General features: G+C 48.1%; 1 protein-coding gene across 13 annotated transcripts in view; it reads right to left on the bottom strand.

Moving 5' to 3' along the window:
- The window catches only part of ZNF618 (zinc finger protein 618), a 204,884-nt gene that overhangs the window by 93,327 nt on the left and 85,220 nt on the right, over positions 1 to 26,337 (bottom strand). For 12 of the 13 annotated variants that reach the window (XM_005210569.5, XM_015472711.3, XM_015472703.3 and 9 more), the window contains exon 2: positions 173 to 216. In XM_005210569.5, coding sequence (XP_005210626.1) covers positions 173 to 216 — 44 coding nt within the window. The other variant, XM_024996341.2, reaches the window with a different exon arrangement.

Genomic DNA, 26,337 nt, shown 5'->3' with positions numbered 1-26,337 from the left:
TCACAGCTCCATGTCCTCCAGGGAAGTATGGCTACTTCTCAGCAAAGGGGGCTGGCCTGGACCATCCATTCTTTCAGGTGGTAGGTGATGACCAGACAGAGGTGGTTGTTAGCCAAGCGACCAGGGATGAAGGAAAGGGGGGTGCGGCAGAGGGCAAGGGAGGGGGGCATACCTGCTTGCCGCGCTTTTCCTTCCAGCTGCACTGGCTCCGTCAGCCTGCGAAGGAAATCCAGAACACCTACATCAGCCAAGAGGAAGACACAGAGGCTACCCACTGTACCCTACCAAGCTCCCACTCAAACACCAGCTTTCAGAGGGGTGAGCGGGCCACCACCCCCTGCTCCATTCCTCCAGGCTGGAAAAATCTGCCCCCAGTGGCAAGAGGAGGTCAGGACAGCCATCCCCCGACCCCACCCTCCAACACCAATCTGCTTGGCCCTTTAAATCCAGCCGAGCACCCACTGCCAACATAAACCCAGCAACCACAGAGCTCCTGGGACTCAGTGAAAAGTAAGTAACCAGCTAAATCTGAGATTGAATTGCACCATTTTTATTTTCAGCTGGGATTTCCAATAAAACAGTAGCCGCAGATTTATTCCTACCGACTGGAGGGGGAAAATCTTATTATGTTAAAACAGGCTGTCCCCCAACCCTGCAAGCACAGGGAGGCAAGAGAATGCTGGTTTGTAATCGCTTTTATTTGGGGGGTGGGAGGTGGGGAGATAAGGCTAACCAAATGAAATCTTCAGAAATCATGAAATTCTGGTTCAGATGGAGAGACTAAGGCCCTAGAAGAGAAGGGAGTTGCCTGAAGTCTCATGAGGAGTGAGTGACAAATACCCAGCGATCCCAGTGACACCTAGGCCCATGCTGGGCAGACCTCAATGCTAAGGCCATGGACATGGGAAAAACTAAGGCCATGGGTTCTCCAACACCCCTAGTTGGAGATGCATGGCCCAGCTTTGGGGGAACATTTATGATAATAGTAACCACAGTTGGAATAATGCAAGTTCAAAACTCAAGTGCACATGTGTTTCCAAATTCAGAATCTTTCCAATTTTAGAATGGTAATATGTTGCATGTGTTCTATATTTTGCAACAACCCTGGAAGGGTCTGGGGAGCACCCTGTGCTCAAGCAGGTTGACATTTCTGTAGTGAAACACATGCAGTCAGCACATGGGTGACATGAAGCCGGCACCTAGCCGCTCCCCCTTCTGGTCACGTTCTGTCACCTCACCAGTTAGAAAACATCTTTTCGTTTCCAAGCTTTTTGAAATTCAGGGTTGCAAATGAAGGACTGAGGACTTAAAAACAGCAGCAGCTACCTGTTAATGAGTGCCTCTGAGAAGCTGCAAACTGGCAAAACCAGATGGTGGACTTCGATTCAAACAGTCAATATATAAAAATAAAGGGATTTCATCCCCCCCAAAGCCAGATGTTCAGCTTCTAAAAGCAGCACGCAGTCCCACATGACCAATCAGCTGGAGTGGACATACCTGGTTAGCCACAGTCCCCACCACCCCCTCTTGTCTACTTCCCCACCCAGTCCCCTGTGGGTACCAAGACTCACTCCCCCAGCCAACTTCCCACCCAGCCCTAACGTGTGGGCACTGAATGCCTCTCATTTAATCCTCTGGACAGGTTCCCCAACACACATACACAGTCTTCCCATTTTACAGGTGAGGCACCGAGGGTCAAAGAATTTAAGTCATTTATCCAACATTCCCTGTGGCTCAGCTAGTAAAGAATCTGCCTACAATGTGGGAGAGCAGGATTCAATCCCTTGGTTGGGAAGATCCCCTAGAGAATGGAAAGGCTACCCACTCCAGTATTCTGGCCTGGAGAATTCCATGGACTTTATAGTCCATGGGGTTGCAAAGAGTCAGACACAACTGAACGACTTTGACTTTCACTTTCATCCAACATCCCACAGCTACAAGCCCAGGTGTGGGTCATTCCAATGCCCACTTTCCTCAGCTCTGGAATATTTTATCTCCCTCCAACACTCAAGAGAGCCAATTGGGAAATGGGGTGAGTGTACACAGCCCCCACTGCCCACAGGAAGGAAACGGACAGTGAAGGAGGTCACAAACAAGGAGGCAGAAACACAAGGCTTGGGAGGGAGAAGCTAACGGGACGCCAGTGTATTATTTCCATGGAAGAAACAAGAAAGCAGAAGATGGTTTGCAAACAATTTCACTGGGAGCAAAAGAACAGGATCAATTACAGCCTCTTTCCGACATCTTGCATTCCTCAAACTTGTAAGGAAAACGAATGCAAGGAGTTGTTTGAATGTTCATATCAGAAAAGGCAAAAGTGGGAGGGGTGGAAATTCTGCTCCCAGAGAGCTTGAACACAGTAAAACCTCCGGCGCACCTTTCAGACTCAACTACATGTGTATTTATAGAATTTCATACCTATCTTTAATGTTATACATATTTTTTTTTCCTTCTCCTTCACACATAATTTCACACAAAGTTGACCAGTTCAAGTGTTTTGAACATGCAACTGGGCAGGGAAATGAGTCTCTCTTTGGCACAGCTGCCCATCTCCATGTGCGTTCCCATTTTCCCTTTTATTGTGTTCATGATATTTGAACTTCTCATCACTGGTACCTACATACATTTTCGTTTTCCACTCATTTTTATCAAACTAAGACAAGGTGCTAAAAATGTTCAAAGAGCTGTCCAAGCAAATCTTTCTGTAGAAGCCTAGATGGGATGGGATAACTGGAGGGAAGAGCGCATCCCTGCAGGGTGGGAAATGTCTGTTTATTGGCAGATATGAGAAGCAGATATGGAAAGGTGAGAGAGATGGACCACGGACCACCAGTGAGAGATGCTCAAGAGAGCACGTGTCAATATCACAGCCTCTCTCAATCTCAGCCTTTGGGCCTGAGTCCAGACCCACCCGAAGCTCCAATACTTTGGCCACCTGATGTGAAGAGCAGACTCATTGCAAAAGACCCTGATGCTGGGAAAGACTGAAGGCAAGAGAACAACAGAGGATGAAGTGGTTGGATGGCATCATCGACTCAATGGACATGAGTTTGTACAAACTCTGGGGGATGGTGGACAGGGAAGCCTGGTGTGCTGCAGTTCATGGGGTCACAAAGAGTCAGACATGACTTAGCAACTAAACTGAACCAAACTGAACCAGACTACTTTAATGGGACAGCCTCTATGGGCCTCCCACCCCCACCAGCCACAGTGCTGAGGACACCGATTCTCAGTTGCAGAGATCCCTAAGTTGCCAGGCTGGCTTTGTCTGTGTCCTCACAAATATCTCAAAGCAAGTCTTACTGTTTGAATTAAGTTGATATTGCCATTTTCCTGGGCCCAAATGGTCTAGTACCAGCAATTTCATTCAATTTGACCCAAACCACAAACTCACAGATTACCCAGTGTAATCTGATCTGATTCTCAATTTGAACCAAAGTTTAAGAGCACAGGGACTTAGAGTCAGAGGGTCTGAATTCAAGTCCTGGGTCTGCCATTTTTGAGCTGTACAATCCTCGGCAAGTCATCTGCACTCTCTAGTCCTCAGTTTCTTCATCTGCAAAATGGCAATATGCCAACACTAGGATCTATCTGCTTGGGACTGGAGGGAGACTTAAACATGATAAATAAGCTATACACATAAAACTACTTAGTGTGAGCCCAGCTGTAATAATAATAATCATCATTAACAACCCTAGATACAGCTATAAAGGGTGCCATTTATTGGGCCCAAGAAACCGAGGCATAGAAAAACAGAGTGACTTATATAAGAGTATAGAGCAGATGGGCAAGAGGCAGGATCAGTCCTGGACCGAGCCACATGTCTTCCCAGCCTGTCCAGGGGCCTGATCTGAATCCTCGGCTGCAAGACAGAAGGTCATAAGCATCTACCAGACCCCACGGCCCTAAGGCTTTCTCCAAAGGGCTGGTCAGAGTGACAGTGAATACAGTGATGCTGGTAAAGTACTAAACAGAGGCCAGGTACGTGTAGAAACGGAAACCCTACTGCTGATGCCACCAGGGGACCATGTGCGCCTAAAGACGCAGCTTCCGCCTGGCTCTGTCTGGGTCTCACCTTCAACTTGGGCATGCTCTTTCCTTTCCCTGGACCTGAGGTTCTCACAGGTAAAAACAGGGACAGGAGGCACAGGAGTTCAATCAGATCATCGCACCTCCTTTCATCTCTGACGCTCTATGCGGAGTTGACGCAAACCTAACCAGACCTCTCAAGGGTAAAGGAAGTATGATGGGGAGTGGGCTCATGAGAGACCTTCCTCCTCTTACGCAGGTGGGGGTAAAGGTACACAAACCCAGACCCCCCAGCAGCTCCCCACGAGGGCACCCAGCCCCACCCACTCCTTACCACACCAGCTTCTTCTCAGGGCCTGGGTAAGGTTATTTTTGGTTTCATCCGACCCTCCTCTTCCCTCCCAAATGAACGCTGAGTTGTTCTTTTCCATTCTCTTATTAAGGATTTTCTTGGAAAGAAAATATTATTCCTAACCCAGAAATTTTATTTCTAAATTTGTGCAAATGTAAGTTGTAAGACATTAGCTGCATTTCACATTTTGTGCAAATGGCAGAAACAGGCAATTCGTGTGCTACGGGATGGGGGCTGGCCAACGATTTCGATAAAATAAACCCTTTTTTAATTTAAATGCTAATGCACTGAATTAAAATTTAATAACTGAGGAAATTGAAAAGCCGAGCAGGAATATTGGAAATAAATCCAAGCAGAAACAGCTGAAATTAAAAATTCTAGAGAGTGGGAGGATAGCAGCTAAGCTGTCTTATATGATTACATTTTTTTTTTTTCAGAATGAAGCAAAAAAAAAAAAAAAATCCTATCTCTCGCTGGCTCCAGGGCAGTAAATCCACAGTGCTGTGATTTATTGCTCAATTTTCCTGAGGGAAAAAGGCTTTCTTTCATGCTGAAATATTTCATAAATTTCAAGCCAGCATAAATTCTTAATTTAAAAGTTATGGAGGTCACATTTAGTGCACTGGTACGGTTCCAAAATCTTAAAGGAATAGCAGCAACCAAAAAAAAAAAGCAAAAAGGAGGGGTAGAATTTGCTCCTTTTTTTTTTTTTCCTTTTTTCCATTTTGGTTTTAATTCATGAGTTGAAATTTCATTATTAAAGATTCTTCCTGGATGGATGGAACCCAAGCAAGCACGTGGGGAACTGGTGTGTGTTTGGAAATCTGCTGCAAAAGATGAAGAGATAAAGATTTAATTCAATTATAAAAAGGCATTTTTTTTTTAAAGCCACTTGAGGAATTTCTGGTAAAAATTTCCTCCCTTCATTGCCCGGGAAGGGGTGAGAGTGGGGGAGGGTGGCCAATGTAATTGCTTCTCTTAGATCGCCGATCTTTTGTGCACACTGATATATTCATTTGTTATACAGCTGTTCAGCGGCGGAAAGAATGCTGGGGCGCCCATAATTCTAAGCAAATCAATCAAAAATTAATGATTTGTCATGCTTGCACAATGGAGGAAAACAGCTCCTTGGGTCCTGGCTGCCTGATCTGGAAGAATGAAATGCCTTTCTGCGATAAGAGAGCAGAGCCAGGGGCTCACGGGGCCTGAGGGGCCACTGGAAATGTGGGGGCTCGTGGCCCTGGAGCTCCAAGAAAATGGAGTGGGCATCTCCAAGATGGCGCATCAGCGGTCAAGCCCAGGACAGACCTGAGACAGCACATTTCCGTGGTGGTATAATTAAGATCTTGCCTTTTCCCTCCCCCACTGCAACTCAAAAATTGCTTCCTCCCTGGAGACTTAAATGACTCCCCCTCCCCCCAGCAGATCTGATTAGTCCGGTTCATTGTTCTCCCAACACGGCTAACACACTACCACCAGTGCCTTTCGCCAGCTCTACGGGATGGGGACCACCGTTCCTGGAGAGCCTGTGTTGCCCCAGACCCCTCCTGGATAAAGACCACATCCCACATGTGGTTGTGTCTCTAGCACCCAGCTAAGGGCTTGGCAAAAGCCAAATATTCAGCAAATATGGTTGAATCCATTAATTACTATTTCTCAGGTAATACAGATCAGCTGGTAAAGAACCCACCCGCAATGCCAGAGACCTGGCTTCGATCCCTGGGTTGGGAAGATCCCCTGGAGAAGGGAAAGGCTAACCACTCCAGTATTCTGGCCTGGAGAATTCCATGGACTATACAGTCCATGGGGTGGCAAAGAGTCGGACATGACTGAGTGACTTTCACTTTCACTTTTTCTGATACTGAGGTTGCTTCGATGAATGATAAATTGCACTGGCAATTTTACATGGGTCTTGCCTGGAAAATCCCATGGACGGAGGAGCCTGGTGGGCTGCAGTCCATTGGGTCGCTAAGAGTTGGACACAACTGAGCGACTTCACTTTCACTTTTCACTTTCATGCACTGGAGAAGGCAATGGCAACCCACTCCAGTGTTCTTGCCTGGAAAATCCCAGGGATGGAGGAGCCTGGTGGGCTGCCTCTATGGGGTCGCACAGAGTCGGACACGACTGATGTGACTTAGCAGCAGCAGCAAGCTATGACAATCGATCTTAAATAATCAATCCTTTATTCACTCAACACATATTTCTTGAAAGCCTACTATGTGTCACGTACGATGCTTGGCTTTGGATGGACAACTTCAAACCCACTGGTGGACAATTCCATGCTCTCAGTGTTCACTGCTTCTCAGCTTCCTTCCATCCTTGGAAGGGAAGAGTGGACACGAATCTGGGGGAGAAAGGGACGCCCCCTGATTGTTCAAATCCTTCTGAAGTCTCAACTTCTTTCTTACTAAGTCACATGACTGTTATATTCACAAGCACCAAATGCATACTGGTCCAAAATATGTCTGTGTACTTTAGTTTGCACATAAAAATTGTTTTAAATTACCAACTGGTACAACTGACCCTGCAGGAAGAAGCTCAGCCTCAGCAGTGAGTGAAATCAAGCGCACTTGACCTGGAGGCCTGCAGGAGGCACCAAACCTTTGAGAAGAACCTACCAGAGCCTCAGGACCTGCCCAGAGGATGATTCTATGTCCCCTACAATTTACTGAGGACAGGAGGACAAGTGGGTCTGAAACAACTCAAGCCCCATTTACATATCTCTTTCCTTTCCAACCACCAATAGATCCCTCAAATCTAACTTGAACTTTTGTCCCAGTGAGTCACATGACTCAAGTCAGGAGAAAGGTGTTTGCTCATCTCTCAAGTATTTACTGAGCTCCTTCTATGTTCCAGACACTGTTTTAGGCAAATGTGGTTGAATCTGTTATTATTTCCCTGCCTCACAGTGATCACAATCAAGTATGTGTGGTAGTTACTCAGTCATGTCTGACTCTTTGCGACTCTATAGACTGTAGCCCACCAGGCTTCTCTGTCCATGGGATTATCCAGGCAAGAATACTGGAGGATCTTCCCAACCCAGATATCGAACCTACATTTCTTGCCCTCCTGTACTGGCAGGCAGATTCTTCACCACTAGCGCCACCTGGGAAGCCCCATACTCTAGAGTGTGTGTGTGTGTGTGTGTGTGCATGCTGAGTGGCTTCAGTCATGTCAGACTCTCTACAACCCTATGGACTGTAGCCTGCCAGGCTCCTCTGTCCATGGGATTTTCCAGGCCAGAATACTGGAGTGGGTTGCCATGCCCTCCTCCAGAGGATCTTCCTGACCCAGGGATCAAACCTGTATCTCCTGTGACTCCAGCATTGCAAGTGGATTCTTCAACGCTGAGCCACCGGAGAAGCCCATACTCATGTATAATCAAGTATAATTACACTAAAGGGCAGGGCGGTACTCAGAATGCTGGGCCAAGGGAAGAGCTGTGGGCTGCAATTTGAAGTGGATCCGAGTAGGTGTCACTGGGAAAACAATGGAAGGTGAGGGGGTTGGCCATGCGGTGACTGGGAAAAGAGGAATGGCCAGTGGAAGACCGAAGGGCAGGCGTGTGCATGGTGTGCTCAATGCACAGACAGGATGCCAGCGTGTCTAGGGCAGATCAAGCGAGGATGAGAGAAGGTCAGCTGTGTAGAGCCTCACAGCCACTGAAGGCTTTGGCTTTTACTCCGCAGAGCCACTGAAGGTTTGGGCAGAGTCATATAATTTGACTTCCATTTTTTAAAACATCACTGTGGTTGCTCTGTTGAGAACAGACCATGGGGCAAGGATGGAGGCAGGCGGGAGGTTGGTAAGGAGATTACTGTAGCAATCCAGGTAAAAGATGAAGGTGGCTGGAACGAGGTTGTGGGAGCGTGGGAACTGAGGAGGCATTCTCAGTTCTGAATACATGAAAAGGTAGAACCAACAGGACTTGCTGATAAACTGGAAACGAGACATGAAAAAAAGGAAGAATCAGGAAAGATTTTAAAAATCTTGGACCAAGAAAAATGGAATTGCATTCGTCTGCTGATGAGAATATTAATCATCAGCCTATCATTTTACAGATTGTCCCACCGCACTGAATCCTCCAAATAACCCCATGAAGAAGACAATGCAGTTTATGCCCCTTTGACCAAGAATTAACCAAGCACCCAGGGGGGCCAAGTGACTTGCCCAAGGTCACACAGCTGGCCCAAGGCTTGGGCAGGGCTCACACAGGTCTTCTCACCTAAGTCCATGGTCATTTCCTCTACATACTTGGCCCTTCGTCTCTAGAACTGATGAATCAAGCCTGGTCCTAAACAATGTAGATGAACTATTTTCCTATCCAACCACTGGGCTCCAACTCAAACACAGGTAGTCCCCACTTTTTCTCACCAGGTGTTCCTGAAAAACACCCATTAAGGGTGACTGTATCAGCATTGAACAACAAGCTTTGCAAGTTAAAAGAGGATTCCATTCCCAGGGAACTAAATATGTTATAAATTCCCTAATTAGACCCTGCTTCTTAGATCACAATCAGTGATATGTTTCTACCATGTGGTATGAGGTTTTATTTTCTATTTATTTTCCCAACTGAACACGGTTACTTAAAGCCACTAACTGAGTGCTTTAAGGATCCGAAGCTTGAGCGATGGAGTGGAGGCTGCCTGAGAAGACTCTGAGTTAAAAGAACTGAACCCAGGAGGCTGATACCATTTTTCAATTGATATTTATAGAGTTCAGACTAGATGTGTGATTCTGAGCAAGGCCTTGGGGGGACGGACACTATGATGAATCAGACATGGCTCCTTACTCATTCACCAAAATACTACCCATTAAGTGCCTACTATGTGATGGGTACCAAGATAATTACTGCAGACACAACAGCAACAAGAACAGTGGGGGAGGCAGACCGTGATTATTTACTTCACACTCTCAGTTTATAGTTATCAACTAGGAGACTTGCTCTGAAGAGAAAGGCTTGAGTTCCCTGAGTATCTTTGACAACAGGATCCACTGAGATGACAGAGTTGGGAAGGACTTTCCTGTGGGAAAGATGCTGGAACAGGGCACAGAGCACCCCCATTCAATGGCGGGAATCCAAAATCTAACGCAAATGGCGTTAACACAAGCTGGGTGCCAGCGAGCCAGCAGAAGGGTGCCATCTGGCCCAGCTAGAAAGCCTGGGTCTCTGAATCTTGTGTGGCTACAGCCTTCTCTGAGGGCCTCCACTTCTGGAGGAAGGGACCAGCCCACTGACATGGCCAGGCTCACACAGGAAGCACCTGACCAGACCCCAGGCCAGAACCTAGAGGCTGAGGCAGGCAGGTCCCTCACTGACTGGCCAGATTTCCAACTATTAGAGAAATCCACAGGAAATGACCGATGTCTTTATTCCTCTAGGTTACCATGCATGTCTTTTTGCTCTTCCCCAAGCCCTTGCTATCTGAAAACATGTGTCAAGAATACATCAGGCTTCCTGGGAATGGAACCAGCACAGGCTCCCTCTGTTTTATGCAAGTTTCTCCTTCTGTCTGGTGGGCAGCCATGCAGACTGCAGCAGGGTCCTTTTACTGACTTCATCATACCCACCATCGTCATCTTTACCACCACTATCACTGTCGCCATCACTGGCATCACCACCGTCAGTATCACCAGCATCACCACCACCACCATCATCACCACCAGCACCACCACCACCAGCATCGACTTCGTCATTGCCACCAGCAGCTGGTAACTACTGAGCGAGCACCTGTAAACCAGGCTGAGGAGTTTCAGATTTACTCTAAGGCTCATAGCCTGCTCAGAAGGCATGTGCACCTCTGAAAGCAGCAACTGGTTACAGTACGGAGGCAGGGAGCCCAACACAGAGGCCACTGTCATCTTCCAGAGAAGAGATGATGATGCTCTGGGAACCGTGGTGGAAGAGAGAATGCTCCAAGACCTAGAGCTATTGGGAGTGACAAAGATCTCCTGAGATAGCATTTGCAAAGTGCCCGGGGTGGAGCTAGCATGCAGTAGTTGCTCAATAAATGAAGGTTTAAAAATAAATGCACCATTGCAGCTGCTGAGAAACTGTCAGCCGTGGACTGCGTGCAGACGACTGGGAGTAAAAGGTGAATCCACTTCCACCCCTGAGGCCTGACTCATGGGCCTCAGAAGAAGCAGGGAGTCCTGGTTCAGAGAGGAGAGGCAACAGCCTCCCCTGGGCTGCCGTGTGGGACTCACCCCTAGACCACAAGCCTCATTCTCATCCCAGGGTGCCGGATGCCACCATATTGGGAACCCTCAGTCCCTACCTGGACCTAAAGGATCTAGAATAGTTCCTGGTTGCTTAATGAGGGTAAATTCTATTTGCTCAGCTGGGCTGGATCATAGAGAATTCTAAAGTTGCATCAAAAAGCGTGAGGCTGTTCCTGGGGTCAGGCCCAGCAAGATTATTAGTTTTTGTTTTGGCTTTCTTACTTTTTATACTGAAATAATTTTTCATTTATAAGACAGTTGCAGAGAAACTACAAGGATTCTGTCTGTAAATGGGGCTGCTGGAGGGGGTGATACGCAGGGATTAAGACCAGTTCAGGGGCTGATGCCAGCACCCAGGGAGGGTCAGCTGAGACCTGAGCTAAGCAAGGTGAAGCCCAGTTTCCCTCCCCAGGCCCAGCAGTCAAAAAGCCCTCAGGCTCTAAGACTGAACCACGAAGAAGAGCCCTAGCAGCAGGGGTGCTGGGCACTGGGAGTCAGGCAAGGGGGCGGGGGCGGGGGTGGGGGTGGGCACAAGCCCTGCCACTTGGTAGCTGCTGCACCCTGGCCAAGTGACTTGACCTCTCAGTGCCTCAGTGCTTTCTTCTGTAAAATGGGAGTGATACAAGTGGCCACCTCACAGGCTGCCGGGAGGACAAACGGAGCTCCTCAGTCTCACACTTAGAGCAAGGCCTTTACTCCGCAGGGCGTCAGCCTGGGTTATTAGTCCAGCATGAAGGGCCTCGAGGGGGATAGCACCAGCAGTCACTAGTGTCCAGCATCTACTGAGCACCTGCTGTATGCCAGCCCAGGGTGCGGACGTCACGTGCACCGTCTCATCTCCACGACCACCCTGAGCGGTAGGGACCACGTTCACCCCCACTGCCCAGACGAGGACCCAGAGTTTGCAGGGTGCTGGGACGGCTAGGAAGAGCCTCAGCCCAGCCTCCAATCCAGATGCTCCAATTTCAAGTTCACATTCCCAAACCCAGCGCCATGCTGCGCCAAGGCCCAGCGGGGTGACCTTGGTGAGTGACATTCCCCACCCTCAGGAGAGGACCCACTCCTCCGGGTACACAAATGCTCTCTGCTTGTTTTCTTTTGAAAAAAGAACTGCATCTCAGTTCTTTACCGTCACACAGTTAATCTCTCAATTTACAAAAGAGCGAGTCATGTGACTGGATTCCACAAAAATTCTCTCTCCAGGTTTATGATTTTACAGAAAACTCCAGGGAAAACCGCCTGGAGCGAGTTAAAACCAGATCAGCCATAAACTATGTCCTGGTACAGCCTCACCAAGCCAAGACTCAGATTACTCATTAAATACGTGATAAATATTCGCTTCAGATCAGCAGGAACTTGGGGAGGGTGGGTAAAAAAAATTTTTGTTTTGCTTCATGGGGGGAAAAATCCATTATGAATACAGAGTGTGTCAAGCTTCAAATTAGTGAACCCAGAACTGGGGGATTCGGGGACAGAGTTTTTTAAGTCAACCCCGTTAAACCATGACCACCACCCTTAGGTATTTTTAAATAAGGCAGTAAGTAAGTGCTGCAGTTCATGGGGTCACAAAGAGTCGAACATGACTTAGACTGAACAACAACAAAGTAAGTGGACCTCAAACCTCTCCAAGAGGACCAAGCAAAGGGCGTGGTGACACGCGCATGCTCGGACACCCCAGAGGAAAGGGCAGCAGCCCTTTCCTCTGGAGAGGAAAGCCAGGAGACCCTGCCTCTGGCCGCTGGCAGAGGCAATGTCTGGCCTCCATCTGCCCACCCATCCAGTGAGGCTGCTGGGTCACGACCTCTCAGACACCTTCCAACTCTGACATCTGGAGTCCGGCAGACCTGACTTCAAATTCTGCCCGGAACACTACGTAGCTCTGTGATCTGCCTCCGGTCACATCAGCCCTCACAGCCTGTTTCTTCATATGTGAAAGAGAGAAAAATCCCCATGAACCACAGCTGCCGGGTATGTTAAAACATACACAGTCTGTAACACTCTCAGCTGGTGCTAACAATGCTACAAGAGCAGAGATCAGGATGCCATCACTATGAGTCCACTGGCGGTGGTGGTGAGGAAGATTAACACAGTAAAAAAATAAGACAACGTATTTTGATGACTCCCAACAGGATTTACTAGGCTCAGAAGTTCCAGCAGAAACTCTGGAGCCGGATATGCCTGGGTTCAAATCCTGACTCCACCGCTTACAAGCCATGTGACGCTGGGTGAATCACTTAACCCTCTGGGACTCAGTTTTCTCACCTGTCCATACAGGAAATTTAATAGTGGTCACCTCGCAAGGCTACTTAGAACTAGATCAGTTAATATATTAAAGCTCTCAAAACAATGCCTGACAGGACTCGCCCGGTGGTACAGTGGATAAGAATCCGCCTGCCAATGCAGGAGGCATGGGTTCAATCCCGGGTCTGGGAAGATTCCACACGCAGTGGAGCAATTAAAGCCTGTGAGCCTCAACTAGTGAGCCCTGGTGCTGTAACTACTGAAGCCCATGAGCCTAGAGTCTGTGCTTTGCAACAAGAGAAGCCACAGAAGTGAAAAGCCCACATACCGCAATGAAGAATTGCCCCGGACATGACAACTAGAGAAAGCCCGCACAGAGCAACAGAGGCCCAGTGCAAGCAAAAATCAGTAAATATGCCTGACACACAGTGCTGTATGAGTATTAACTACAGAAATAATTATCATTTATGAAAATATTTATCGTGTATTAAACGTTAGCTAAATAATGATCACTTATTAAAATTCGACCAAGTCTTCTGAGCATGAGTTTGCCAAGCTATAATCTAGAGAGTTCTGACCGCGTGAGCTCTGAGGACCCTCCCAGTTCTGAAACTTGTTTTTCCTCCAGCTGTCCCACCACCTAGACTACATTCTACTCTGACCCACTGGACCCCTGACACTGCTCCAAAAAGGCTTCCCTGACCACAGAGGCAATCTCCTACAGCACCAACGGTGCACCTGAGCATACCTGGGAACATCACCACTCTCTGCAGCCTTGCTCCCAACCAAACTGCAAGTCCCATGAGGGTGGCTAGCGGCTGTGCAGCACACAGGAATGTAATAAAGGTCAGTCAACTGATTTAAGGGGTTTCCCTGGTGGCTCAGATGGTAAAGAATCTGCCCACAATGCGGGAGACCCAGGTTCGATCCCTGGGTCTGGAAGATCCTCGAAGAAGGGAATGGCTACCCACTCCAGTATTCTGGCCTGAAGAATTCTGTGGACAGAGGAGCCTGGCGGGCTACAGTCCTTGGGGGTCACAAAGAGTCAGACATGACTTTCAACTGATTTAAAGAATAAAGGAACTACACTGACAATACTTAGAGAACCATTATGGTGAATGGGGTCAAGGGGGTCATCTAGTCCAAGAAAGACCAACAGGCATTTTTGTTCAGCACCAATTCTACACAATTAGTTGTGGCTGCCTGGGGCAATGTGCTGAGAAGGATTCTGGGGCCAGACCAGCGCTCCTCTAGGAAGAGTGCTGTGATTGATTATTGATGTCTGTAGTGAGTGAGGTAAAGCTGAGGACAGAAGCATGCTTGCCCCCACAAATTTAGCCCGATACTCTTTTTTTACAGATAGAGAAAGAGAGGTCTCCTGGTCCCTAAAGCACCCTTTTTCCAGTCTTCACATTCTCATCTGCAAAAACATTCCTACATGAAGAAGGAACCATGGCCTTTTAAAGTCTGGAGTTAAAAAGAGACACCAAAGGAGAGAGAAGACCAGAGACAAACGAAATACACATTAAAAAACTATGCAAAACAGAAGGCTTACTTTGGTTGTGAAAGAGAAATAATTACACAAGGGCAAAGTGGAAGCTCTACGAAAGATTTTTTATTTCTTTTTAAAGAAAGAAAAGTCTGGAACACATGCTCAAAGTAGAAATCTTACAAATTCCTATTGCAAAATAACTCCTGGTCAGCCAACCACAATCTCTATAAATATATCACAAGATCAACAGTCCAGGCAAATAGGGGGAAGGGGGAAAATGACTGCACAAATTTTTAAAAAAATCAAAATAGTTTTTCTCACAGTTGGATAGGAAAGAGTCACCCATTACCCTCAAAATGAGAGGCCCATGAAGAAAAGAAAGATTGTAATTCTACACATCCCCATGGGCGCCTGCTGAGAAATCAAGACAGCCAGACTATTTTGAAATTATTCTACAATTCTGTTTTCTTTGCAGGGGAAAACAAAATCTGGTATCTTGAATTCATTAGGGCACCCATTATTTTACCATGGCTTCCATGGGATTATTCACAGTGGCAGCAACCAAAGGCCCCACGGGGTCTGAGCTGGGTGGTACATTCTTCAGGGTCTGGGCCAGAAGAAGAGAAGCCACTCTAGATCTTTAAAGTGGAGTTTAATACAGGGATCTGAGGAGAGTAAGCTACTTCTTCCTTGATGGCTCAGTGGATGAAGAATCCACCTGCATTGCAGGAGACACAGGAAATGCAGGTTTGATCCCTGGGTCGGGAGATTCCCTGGAGTAGGAATTGGCAACCCACTCCAGTATTCTTGCCTGGAGAATCCCCATGGACAGAGGAGCCTGGTGGGCTACAGTCCAAAGGGTTGCAAAGAGTACATTTCAAAGGGTCAAAAAGAGTCAGACATGACTAAGCACACAAACTACTTCAACTCTGGGTAGAGAAGACGTATGGGGGCCGAAAAGCAACTGAGGATTAGCACGTGAAGAGCAGTTGCTCCCCCTCTAGGCCTGGAGAGAGAGAGTTGGGACAATGCAGTAGGCACCGCTCAATGGGAGTGGTTCAGAGAGGGAAGCGCTGGAACTACACAGAAAACACCAAGAGAGGCAGGGAATGAGTGGGGAGAAACACCCCGGCTTCTCCCTTCTTTCCATCTCCCAACATTCCTGCTGTGCATCCTTCCGGCTAAACCATTCAAAGGCCAGAGAGCAAGGATATCTGAGAAATGTGGCTTCTTGAAATTCACAGCACACAGAGGAACAAAAGGGATGCAGCTGAGGGCCAAGCAACAGCTGATCAGTTCAGATGGGAAAACTCCTGGAGGGCTGAAACCACTTGATACCAGGGTCCTGACAGCCTAGCCCAGGGCCCACCTGGGTCCTGCTGCCCTGTTTAGACTGTAACTTCCTCACAGGCAACGACTATCTTCCCTTGACCTGCACTGTCTTCCACAATATCCAGCAGTCACAGCTCAGGGCCGAAAGGACCCTGACGGTCTGAGAAACGGGAGCCCGGCCCTCCAGTCCTAGCGCCCCAACACAGGGGTGCTCGAATGGCCTTCCACGTATTTTTGCTTCTGGCCGTTGCTGGGGAATCTACTACTGACAGGAAACGCACAATGTGGAAGTCTGTGAGCACGTGTGCTAAGCCATTTCAGTCGTGTCTGACTCTCTGCAACCCTATAGACTGCAGCCCATCAGGCTCCTCTATCCATGGGATTCTCCAGGCAAGAGTACTGGAGTAGGGGTTGCCATGCCCTCCTCCAGGGAATCTTCCCAATTCAAGTTTCGAACCCACATGTATCCTGTCTCCTGCATTGGCAGGCAGGTTCTGTACCACGAGTGTCACCTGAAAAGCCAGCTGTCCTTAACTTTACTTGGAAGACCCAAGCACCCAGTGGACACTAGAAGCATCTCCTGACCAGATCTAGAACACTGTGTTCTAAGGATCAGGAGTGGAGGCTCTGGGGTATCAAGTCTGATGCCAGCTGGGTGGGCTGCGAAGACCCCAGAACCGTCCATCTTCAAAGGCGACTCCAGATCCACACTGCAGGGGCCTGGTGGTGGTTTCCAAACCGCATCATAGGAGACAGGTGTGTTCCTGTCCCCGGGGGCACAGACTCGACTCTGTGTCCCTCTTTGTCCCAGCTACTGCTGAAGGCGTAGCTTCACACTACATTCTGCAAAGAAAGAGAGGACCCTTCCCTTTCACCGAAGGCTCCATTTCCTAGGCTGACCTCGCTCCCCTGTTCTCTTATTGCCTGAGCCATTCAAATAGTATTGATCAACCAGCTGGTACACTGAGTCATCTTTTTATGACCTGTCTTTCCAGCTGGACCATACATCTTCCCCGACAGAGGCCATGCCTCTGGATTCCCCAGAGCCTACCACACAGCCCAACAGACAGAAAGCGTCTACACGGTATCCTTAAAGGGGAAAATGACCCAGCTTCCCCAAATCCTGAGCCTGGGGTGAGGCAGGAATAACATTTTCTATCAGTGACTCATATCTGGTTAGTGATTGATGGGATTTTTACATCCATTACTTCGTTTAATTCTTTACAAGGTAGGAGCCACAGTTTCCCCTTCAGAAAGGAGGGAGTGGAGGTTAAGGAACTTTGCCCAAAGTTACTAGTTACTGGCAGGGCAGAATTTCAAATCCAAGTCTTCTTCCAGGACAAATACTGAGCTCCTTCTGTCTCCTGGCTCCAGTCTTCCTTTCCAAGATCCCCTGTCTTGCTTCTCTTTCATGAAATGAATTGATTAAATGAAATCATTAAGTGATAAAAGTTAATAAATGTAAGGCACTTAGAACAGTGCCTGGCACAGACTAAGTGCTATGTAAGTAACGGTTATCCCTGACTTCACTGGTACCACCATTATTTCTCCATCAATAAGCTCATTTCAAAAAGTCAACCCATCACAATATCTATGGTCAGCAAACTTGACAGCCAAAGCAGTAGAATACGGAAAATGCCTACATTTAACTAAAACTGGAAAACTACAGAAGCGCAAACGACTGAACAGTTCAGAGGGGGCATCGGAAGACACTGATGAGTCTCGGAAGTCTACTCAAACCACCGACCTCCCCTGTACCAGGCAACCACTCACACTTTATTCAAAATTAAGCGTGAATCTCCTTCCCTGATGGACATCAGTGGGGAACACTTTCAGTGCACAAAATATACTACTTTCTCATCCATGCACAGTCTTTAGAGCCAGGGCTCTGTTATACAGATGGAAAATAAGGGCCCAGAGTGGAAGTAAAAAGAGTGAGGTCACATGTATTTCAGCACCATCTGCAACTCCCTTTCACAGGTGTTAGCTTTATCAGGCACAGTGCTCTGCTAAGCCCAGTGTGGGACGCTGCACTCATGGGCATACATGTTTAGGCTAGGGATGTTAAAAAAAGAAACCAGTGTTCCAGCCACTAGATCCGAAGTCTTTGGGCAAATAAAATAAGCCATCAGCTTCCAACCTCAGGTAAGATGGAGGATGAGAAGGAAGCATTCTGCCATGTTAACTTGCCCAAATGAGATTCTTCTAAAGACTCTCCCAGGCAGCTGTGTGCCCTCAGCTGTCACATCCACTGTCTCCTTTTTCTAATTTTAACTTGGTTCACTGTCACAACCAACTTACCAACTCTCATATTCTTTAACCACATTGGGGAACAAATCCTATCAATACTGTAGGAGAGAAAGAAAAGGCTTCATGCACAAAGATGCCCACTGTGTTATTTATGACAGTGGACACCATTATAAATAAAGTCTTAAGTGTACAAAAACGGAACACATTATTGTGACCCTTATATACATGCTGGCAAGGTTGCTTCAGTCATGTCCAATTCTTTGTGACCCCATGGACTACAGCCTGCCAGGCTCCTCTGTCCATGGGATTCTCCAGACAAGAATACTGGAGTAGGTTGCCAGGCCCTCTTCCAGGGGATCTTCCCAACTCAGGGACTAAACCCACATCTCTTATGTCTCCTGCATTGGCAGGCGAGCTCTTTACTACTAGCACCGCCTGGGAAGCCCACAAATGCATGAATGGTGGAGACCTACAAGAAAAACGCTTGTGTACTAAAGCGAAATATCAAGAACAGAGTCAAAAATATGTATACGATTTTATATAAACACTGCAGGCACACATACAATATGCCAAAAAGCACCAGCTTTGGATGACTAAAAACATACAACTTTTTTCCTCTCCTTCCTAGTTAGCTTTCTCTCACTATTACTTTTGAGGAAAAACTCACCAAACTTTAAAAGACCCAGCCTGCACATCTATAAAGGCAGGTATCTGGACAAGGGAATTTCCTGGGATGCTACCCTTCTCCAGATTAAAGACCTGTTAATCTCTGAAGACCGGCATCTACCCTGTGTCCTCTCAGGATGCAGCCACTTGAGTAGACACGGTGGCTGAGCCCAGGTACACACCAGTCCCCTGGGAAGCACTCAGAGCAGCCAAGCTGCACCCAGGGCTGAGACAAGACAACCTGGGAATATCTTTAAGCACTGACCTTTTTCCTAAGAGGCTCTGGGGGAGGTAATGCTTAGCCTATTGCCTTTTTAATACAGTAGACCCTAAGAGTGAGGTTTTTATGCTGTATGTAATTGCAGCCACAAAAACTATATGACTGCTAGTGTGGATGGAGATATTATGCTGTGCCAATGACTCTAAAAGGCTCATTAAATATGTGAGCAATCATCCAACATCCTCATTATCTAGAGATCATTCATTCACTTCAGAACCAAGGAAACTGAGGTCCTGGGAGGTTGTAGGGAACCGGGTCCAAGTGAGAACGTTCACAGCTGAGCTGTCCAGTGCATGGCACAGTCTGGAACGTGAAGCTGGCTTCTTCAGTAAACCATCTCATTTTATCCTCGCCACTTGTGTACACTGAAGAATACAGTTGCCACGTTCCTGGGGCTTCCCAGAATCCCTAATACTACTGTGATTTTATACTAGTAGATAAAGTGAGGCTCAGAAAGGTAAAGTTACCTGCCCCGAATCACACAGCTAGTAAACAAATCTGTACCCAAGCTTGCCTGGCCCCAAAGCCCATATACTCAACTACAGTGCCGTAACTAACTCACCCACCAAAACAAATGAAATAAGAGCACTATAAATAATCAGACTGCAACACAACACAAAGAAACAGTGGGACTTCCCTGGTGGTCCAGGGGTTAATACTCTGCACTGACACGACAGAGGCTGCATGTTCAATCCCTGGTCCGGGAAGCTCGGCATGCCACAGGGTGTGGCCCAAAGCAAGCAAACAAAATAAAATAAGGAAATAATGTTTAGAGCCGCACAATCTTCCCAGAAGTGGTGGGCTTCCTGGGGGAGAGGTGCATCATCAGAGAAAAGACAGCCATCTGGAGAAAAAATAGTCAATCTTACAAACAAAAGGATGGATCTGCTCTGGGGGGAGGGGATAAAAAGGAGAAGAGAGCGAAAGGGATGGTGTTCCTTGCTCCAGTTCTGAATTCTTCTGGAAGATCTCAGGCCTTCCTAATACTCCCACAGACCAGCTCTAAACACCCAGCTTTTCCATCCTCCATATTTAAGGACTACCAAATATTTCATTTCCTTTTTTCCCCTCTTCCCGACTTCACAAGTGTAGTAAAAAGTTAATGAATCTATAAATTGCTCACTGGCTTTAAAAAATGAGAAAAAAAGCAGTTAATGGAAATTTTAATGAAAACACCCTATCCGCATAACTGATGGCAAACCGAGGGCTGAAATACCTGGGATTTCACAGCCCAAACTGGGTGTCACGAAAGCTTGCACATATTTATGGAAAGCGGGGTTCCAAGCTCATTGATATCTGAAAGACGACAAAGTCTCCACTCCAGGCTTCAAAGCAGCACTGTGCGTGACATCTACCCTAAGGAAAACATCATCAGCACGTTCCATCATCAAACTGGGAGACCCTGTTTCTGAGAAAAGAAAAATGGCAGAGAACCAGGAATCTGTTCCAAGGCAGGAGGCCAAGGTTTGGGACTCAACTCCAGAAATGGTAAAAGTTGTGATAACTGAGGAGCTATCACATTCTGCTGGGGTTCTCAAGAAGTCCACCACCATGTAATTGCCCGAGTTTCTCTCCTCTGGAAATGCAAGTTGATAGGAGGGGGGGTACCTGAATTTTGGAAAAATATCCCAGGCCACGTGGGCACATCCTCCCTTTTCAAAAGTACCACTTCGATGTTTATTCTACGTCAAGCACAGAGCCAGAAACTTTACAGACTTTATTTCTCATCCACACCCCCTACAACATGGAAAGGTAAATATGACTAGCCTCATTTTAATCTCGCAAGAAGAAGGTTCAGAGAAGTGAAGTGACCATCTCAAAGTCACACAACACAGCTAGTGGATCAACATCAAGGCGGGCAGATACTTGGGCAGTCAGCACTCAAAAAAAATCACCAGACTTTCTTCAAAAGCCTCTAATGGGCCTCCAGCCACCATTCACGGCCCTCCAATCCAACAGCCTCCACCGACAGCCTGCATGGTCTTTGTAAGATCCAAATACGACCACTCCCATTTAAACCCTTCACAGGCTCCCCTTCTCCTGCAAGGCAAACACCACGCTCCTTTACAGCTCCTGTTACCACAACCCTTACACCTAATGTTCCAGCCACACCAGGCTTCCTGCATCTGCTCCCCACACTCACTGTCTGGCTAACTCTCCTCCTCGTCCTTCAAGTCGCATCCTAGACATCACCTCCATCTAGAAACTTCTCAGCGTCCCCACCCTGCCCTCCTCCACCTCCCATCCCTGCCCCAAGCCACCCTAGGCAGGGCTGGATCCCCTCTGATGTACATTCTTCTCAATGGCCCCACTGCTCCACTACCTACCAGCCTGCCTTCTTCCCCAGGCCATGGGTGGCCCCCTATGCTTGTTCACCTCTGAGCACATAGAGTTCCTGGCCAGGAGAAGAGACCTGGAAAATGCTGAGGATGGATGGGCAAGGTGGCAGGAGATCTCTCTACAGCATCCTTGTCACATGACAGGCTCAAACCCTGAACCAGGTCTGGCTCCGTCCAGCCTCCCCAAACAAGATCACACAAACCAGCAGCCTACAGATATTGGGGATGGTGGAGTGTTGGCAAGAAGAAATGTCATTTTCCCCAAAACATCCACTCCTTGCTTGTTATCCTTTTCTCAGTGGCTCTAAAAGTATAAAAAGGGTTGAGATAGAGAGTCAAAGAAACGAGAGCCAGAGGAGCAGAGAGACACAGGGAAGTACAGGAGGACATGGAGAAGATGCCACGAGCACGTGCGGAGGGGAGAGGGGACAGGCCAGAGTCGTCCTAAGGGTGCTGGGGACCAAATGCAGAGCTACTGGACACAGACTGCTGCCGGCCGGTAGCCAGGCTCCCGAGGAAACACACGGGGACAAGAAATACCTGGAAATGGTAACAGCCGCTTTCAGTTTCCAGAGATTTTTGAAGCCTCTTTCTCTTTGTTTTTCCCCTAAACCAGTTACAATTAGCATTGAGGGATATAATTACGTTGTTAGTCTAATTGCCTGTTTGAAGCAGGATCTACGGGGGTTTAATGGAAGATTTGAGGAGGGAGGGCAGATAAAATAAAAAGTCAGGATAATCACAGAAGAGACGTGCAATGTGACTTTCTTCCCAGGTAGAGACGAGGCCTGAACTGCACCAGAGACCGGGGAATTGCCTCCCGCGCCAACTCACTCGCCCGGCTGGGCAGGGAACGGCGCTACCGGGCGGCGCGACTTCACTGGAAATTGATTTTGGAGACGCTGACCTAATTAATCAGGAAATGATCCTAGAAAGGCCCTCGGATTTGGAGCCTTTGCACTATTATTGGCAGTGACACACTTACACGTTGGCAGGCAGTGCTCTCCCCAGTGGAGGCCAGTGTGGTGACAGCTGATTGAGCAGGGCTGTGTGGGGCCAGAGACCTGCCTCCACTATGGGAGGGTGGTCCCGTGCAGAGAGAGCACACGGTTTTGTGGCCCTGGGAACAGAAGTCAGAGGTAGGCAGCGCTAAGCTCAGGATGAAGAAGAACATTCTCCTCCAGGCAAAGAGGACAGCTGAAAGGTAGTGACCACCCTGACAACAGAGGCATTCAAGTTGGATGACCTTGTGGTGAGGATGCAGATGAATCAACCCGGAGGAAGAACCAAATGCCTTTGAGGGACTCTACAAACCACTCCATGGGCTTTCCAGGTGGCGTAGTTAAAGAATCCACCTGCCACTGCAGGAGACACAGGATATGTGGGTTCAATCCCTGGGTCAGAAAGATCCCCTGGAGTAGAAAATGGCAACCCACTCAGGTATTCTTACCTGGAAAATTCCATGGACAGAGAGAAGTCTGGTATGCTACAGTCGCACACCACTGAAAAGAAAGTGAAAGTGTTAGCCGCTCAGTCGTGTCCAACTCTGTGTGACCCCAGAGACAGAAGACCCCATGGGCTGTAGGCCACTAGGCTCCTCTGTCCATGGGATTCTCCAGGCAAGAATACTGGAGCAGGTTACCATTTCCCATTTCCTTCTCCAGGAGATCTTCACAACCCAGGGATTGAACCTGGGTCCCCTGCATTGTAGGCAGATTCTTTAAGGTCTGAGCCACCAGGGAAGCCTGAGCACACACACCAAAACCACTCCTACCTCCAGCACACTTTCCAACCCAAGCCAGTAAGTGTAGTGATAACGCCACCACACGTATCTGAGTCTGTATACACACCTCATCCGCGGAGGGCACTGCCTTCTGAATCGTTACACCTGGCATTGCCATGATGCCAGGGGTTCCCATATGCTCACCTCAGCACAGCTGGCTCCCAGCACAATGCCTGGCACAGAGTAGGCACTTCAAAGTAGGTGGATCAACCTACTTAAGCATCAACCAGAGCTGATGAAATGACACATCCTTTTAATCAAGTAAGTTTTTGTCTGTAAACATGTCAGCTTCACATTCGGAGGAGAGGGCTTCTTGTCATTGTTGCTTAGTTGCTAAGTCATGTCTGACTCTTTTGCGACCCCATGGATTGTAGCCCACCACACTCCTCTGTCCAGGGGATTTCCCAGGCAAGAATACTGGAGTTGGTTGCCAGTTCCTTCTCCAGGGGCTCTTCCCAACCCAGGGATCGAACCAGCGGGTGATCGAACATGGAGAGGGCTTAGATTCTTTCCAGAACCCTCCAATTCCCAAGGCCACATACATTCTCAGATCCTCCTCTGAGTCTGATGACTGCAAAGCTGTGAGGTCCAGGGGGCAAACCTCTTTAGAGCCCTGAAACATTCCACAGAAAAGTGTGAGGCTTTGGGTCTGCAGGCAAAGACTGCTTGCCATTCCACCACCTGCCTTCCTCCCCCGCCCCACCTCCTGACTAGCTTGTGCCTACAAGACAAGAACGGTCATATTCTAAACCTCAGGGATGCCTGAGAGAAGTGAGTTCTGCTGAATTTTCTGCATTTTCCACATTTGGGTTCACAATGGAGCTAGAGTGCACTTTGAGGCCCTCCATACAAAGGGAGCAGAAATTCCCCCGCACCGCTTATGGGGCTGCACTGCACATATGACCCAGGGCAGAGAGATTCACTGAAATCCAATAAAGATGAGAGGCGGGGAAGACTGCACTGCCTGGAGAGAGCCACAGCATCTCCTTCCATGCAACCTGCCCGGCTCTGCCAATGACCAATGGGAAGACAAACAGCTAACCGGATGCTCTTCGCCAAGGGCAACAAGATGCTGGCTAAGGGGACACCCTGGACTCACCCTTTCCCCCCACGTTGCTCCAGGGTTCCAGTTTTAAGCCTTTTAAATGTCTGAGGCAGCTGTGTGGCTTTTTCTTTTTTGGGGGGGCGGGGATGGGGCAGGAGGAGGAATAAAAATTTTACTTCTAAAACAAAAATAGAGCCATGGCACTTGTTTTCGAGTGGAGACAACTGCTGGCTCTTTTCACTTGATAAAAGGCTAGGAGACCTTGTACCTGCTCAAAAGCACCCACATCAGGGCTGGTTCCAGCTGCAGAGAGCAGTCAGGGAGACGTGGCAGGCCTGGTCCCAAACCAGGAATGTGACCCTGAGCTTTGTAACACAGGCCAAAACTTCATTCAGTTCAGTTCCATTGAACAATCACTTAATAATCAGAGGAAGCATGTGGCCATAGGAATTGGAAGGTTCTAGAAGTCTATATGTCTAGCCTTGTGTGGGACTTAACGGACACCTAAGGAACTTGCTATGGAGGAGGGCCAGGATGCTGTCTCCTGGAAACTGCATCAGTGTTGTGGTGGTGGTGTTCAATCGCTAAGTTGCGCCCCACTCTTTTCAACCCCATGGACGACCTACAGCACACCAGGCTTCCCTGTCCTTCACCATCCCTGGAGTTAGCTCAAACTCATGTCCACTGAGTTTGTGATGCCATCCAACCATCTCAGCCTCTGTCGCCTCCTTCTCCGCTTGCCCTCAATCTTTCCTAGCATCCGGGTCTTTCCCAATGAAGCAGCTCTTCTCATCAGGTGACCAAAGTATTGGCGCTTCAGCTTTAGCATCAAGTCCTTCCAGTGATTATTCAGGGTTGATTTTCTTTACGACTGACTGGTTTGATCTTGCTGTCCAAGCGACTTTCAGGAGTCCCCTCCAGCACCACAATCCGAAAACATCAATTCTTCGGCACTCAGCCTTTCTTACGGTCCAACTCCGACATATGCACCCTGAGTGTAGGGTAATCCCTGGTACCAGAGTGTTCACTGTGCGTGTACTAAGTACTTTACACGCATCACCTCTTTTAATCCTTACAGTAATGCTGCAGGGTAGGTATTCTACAACTCAACTGTCCGGATGAGGAAACAGAACTACTAAGATTTAAGTATCTTCTTTACATGAATAAGCCCAGGTTCAAATCCAGCTCTACTGGATTCCCAAATACCCTGGAAGATCCCAACCCACTGGATAAGGATTCACTAAAAGGCCCCAGGACAGACCGTCAAGAGACCCAGGTGGGCACGAGCTTGCTTCTCTCCTTCATTCTACAAACCTTCTCTGAGCCCCTCCTCTTAATCAGACACTCAACCTACACAGTTTGAGGGAAGGGTGGGGTGTACCAACAATGGGTCCACTTGGGAGAGAAAAGATTAATCCTGAAAACAGAATAAGGATTAGAGAATCACAGACAGGAGAAGGCAGGCCCTCCCAGAGCCATGCAGAACAGAACGAATGGGCTGCAGGGAAGAATCGGGTGAAGTCCATCACTGGAAATGAGACGGACCACCCTGGCTGGGAATCCTGCCTCAGGGACAGACATCTGGGAAGGTTCCCTTGGATAACCAACCAGCCACCCGTGTCTCCCCTTCAGCTCTGTAAGCACAAGTGAGTCTAAGAGCATGAGACCCCCAGCTTGCAAGCTGCCATTTACACACACTCTGCCACCCACCTGCTCCTCATCACACCCCTGCAAGGGCTGTTTTCCCACCCTGCTGCAGAGAACAGGAGATAGAAGCACACAGATCCTCAGTGCTTGGCCCACAGTCAGTAGAGAAATGTAAGGGTCTGTGATGGTGATTAACATCCCAGCTTGCCCCCCACCTCGCGGAAGTAATTACACACGGGGTCAGGTCTGGAGCTCTTCCCTCTAGGAACTATGTCTGCAGTCAGGGGAATGATGGGGGAGGGTGTGTGTCTTGAAGGAGCGAGAGGCTGTCTGTCTCTCTGAACTCACAGGAAGTCCCAGGACTCCTTGTTTCCTTGGCAAACAGTTTCTAGCCCTGTCACCGACAAATTGCCTGAATTCTTTTTTTTTTTGGAAGGTTTTCCCCACTTCACTAATTGCTTTCACTGCCTTTTTCTCTACAAATTTAATTAACCTGCTACGTGATCACAGATTAGGTAAGCCTCCACTCCTCTTCAAACTCAGTTTCCCCTTCTGTCAAGTGAGAGTGGGCTCTAATCTCTCAGAGGTCTGACAGCTCAACAGGATTCTGTGACCAGGATGGGGCTAAACATGTGACCTTGATGCTCCTGGCTGCT

Source organism: Bos taurus, chromosome 8, assembly GCF_002263795.3.
Source record: "Bos taurus isolate L1 Dominette 01449 registration number 42190680 breed Hereford chromosome 8, ARS-UCD2.0, whole genome shotgun sequence".
Taxonomy (NCBI): domain Eukaryota; kingdom Metazoa; phylum Chordata; class Mammalia; order Artiodactyla; family Bovidae; genus Bos; species Bos taurus.
The sequence above is the reverse complement of the archived record's forward strand: the minus strand, read 5'-3'. Positions and strand labels throughout refer to the sequence as shown.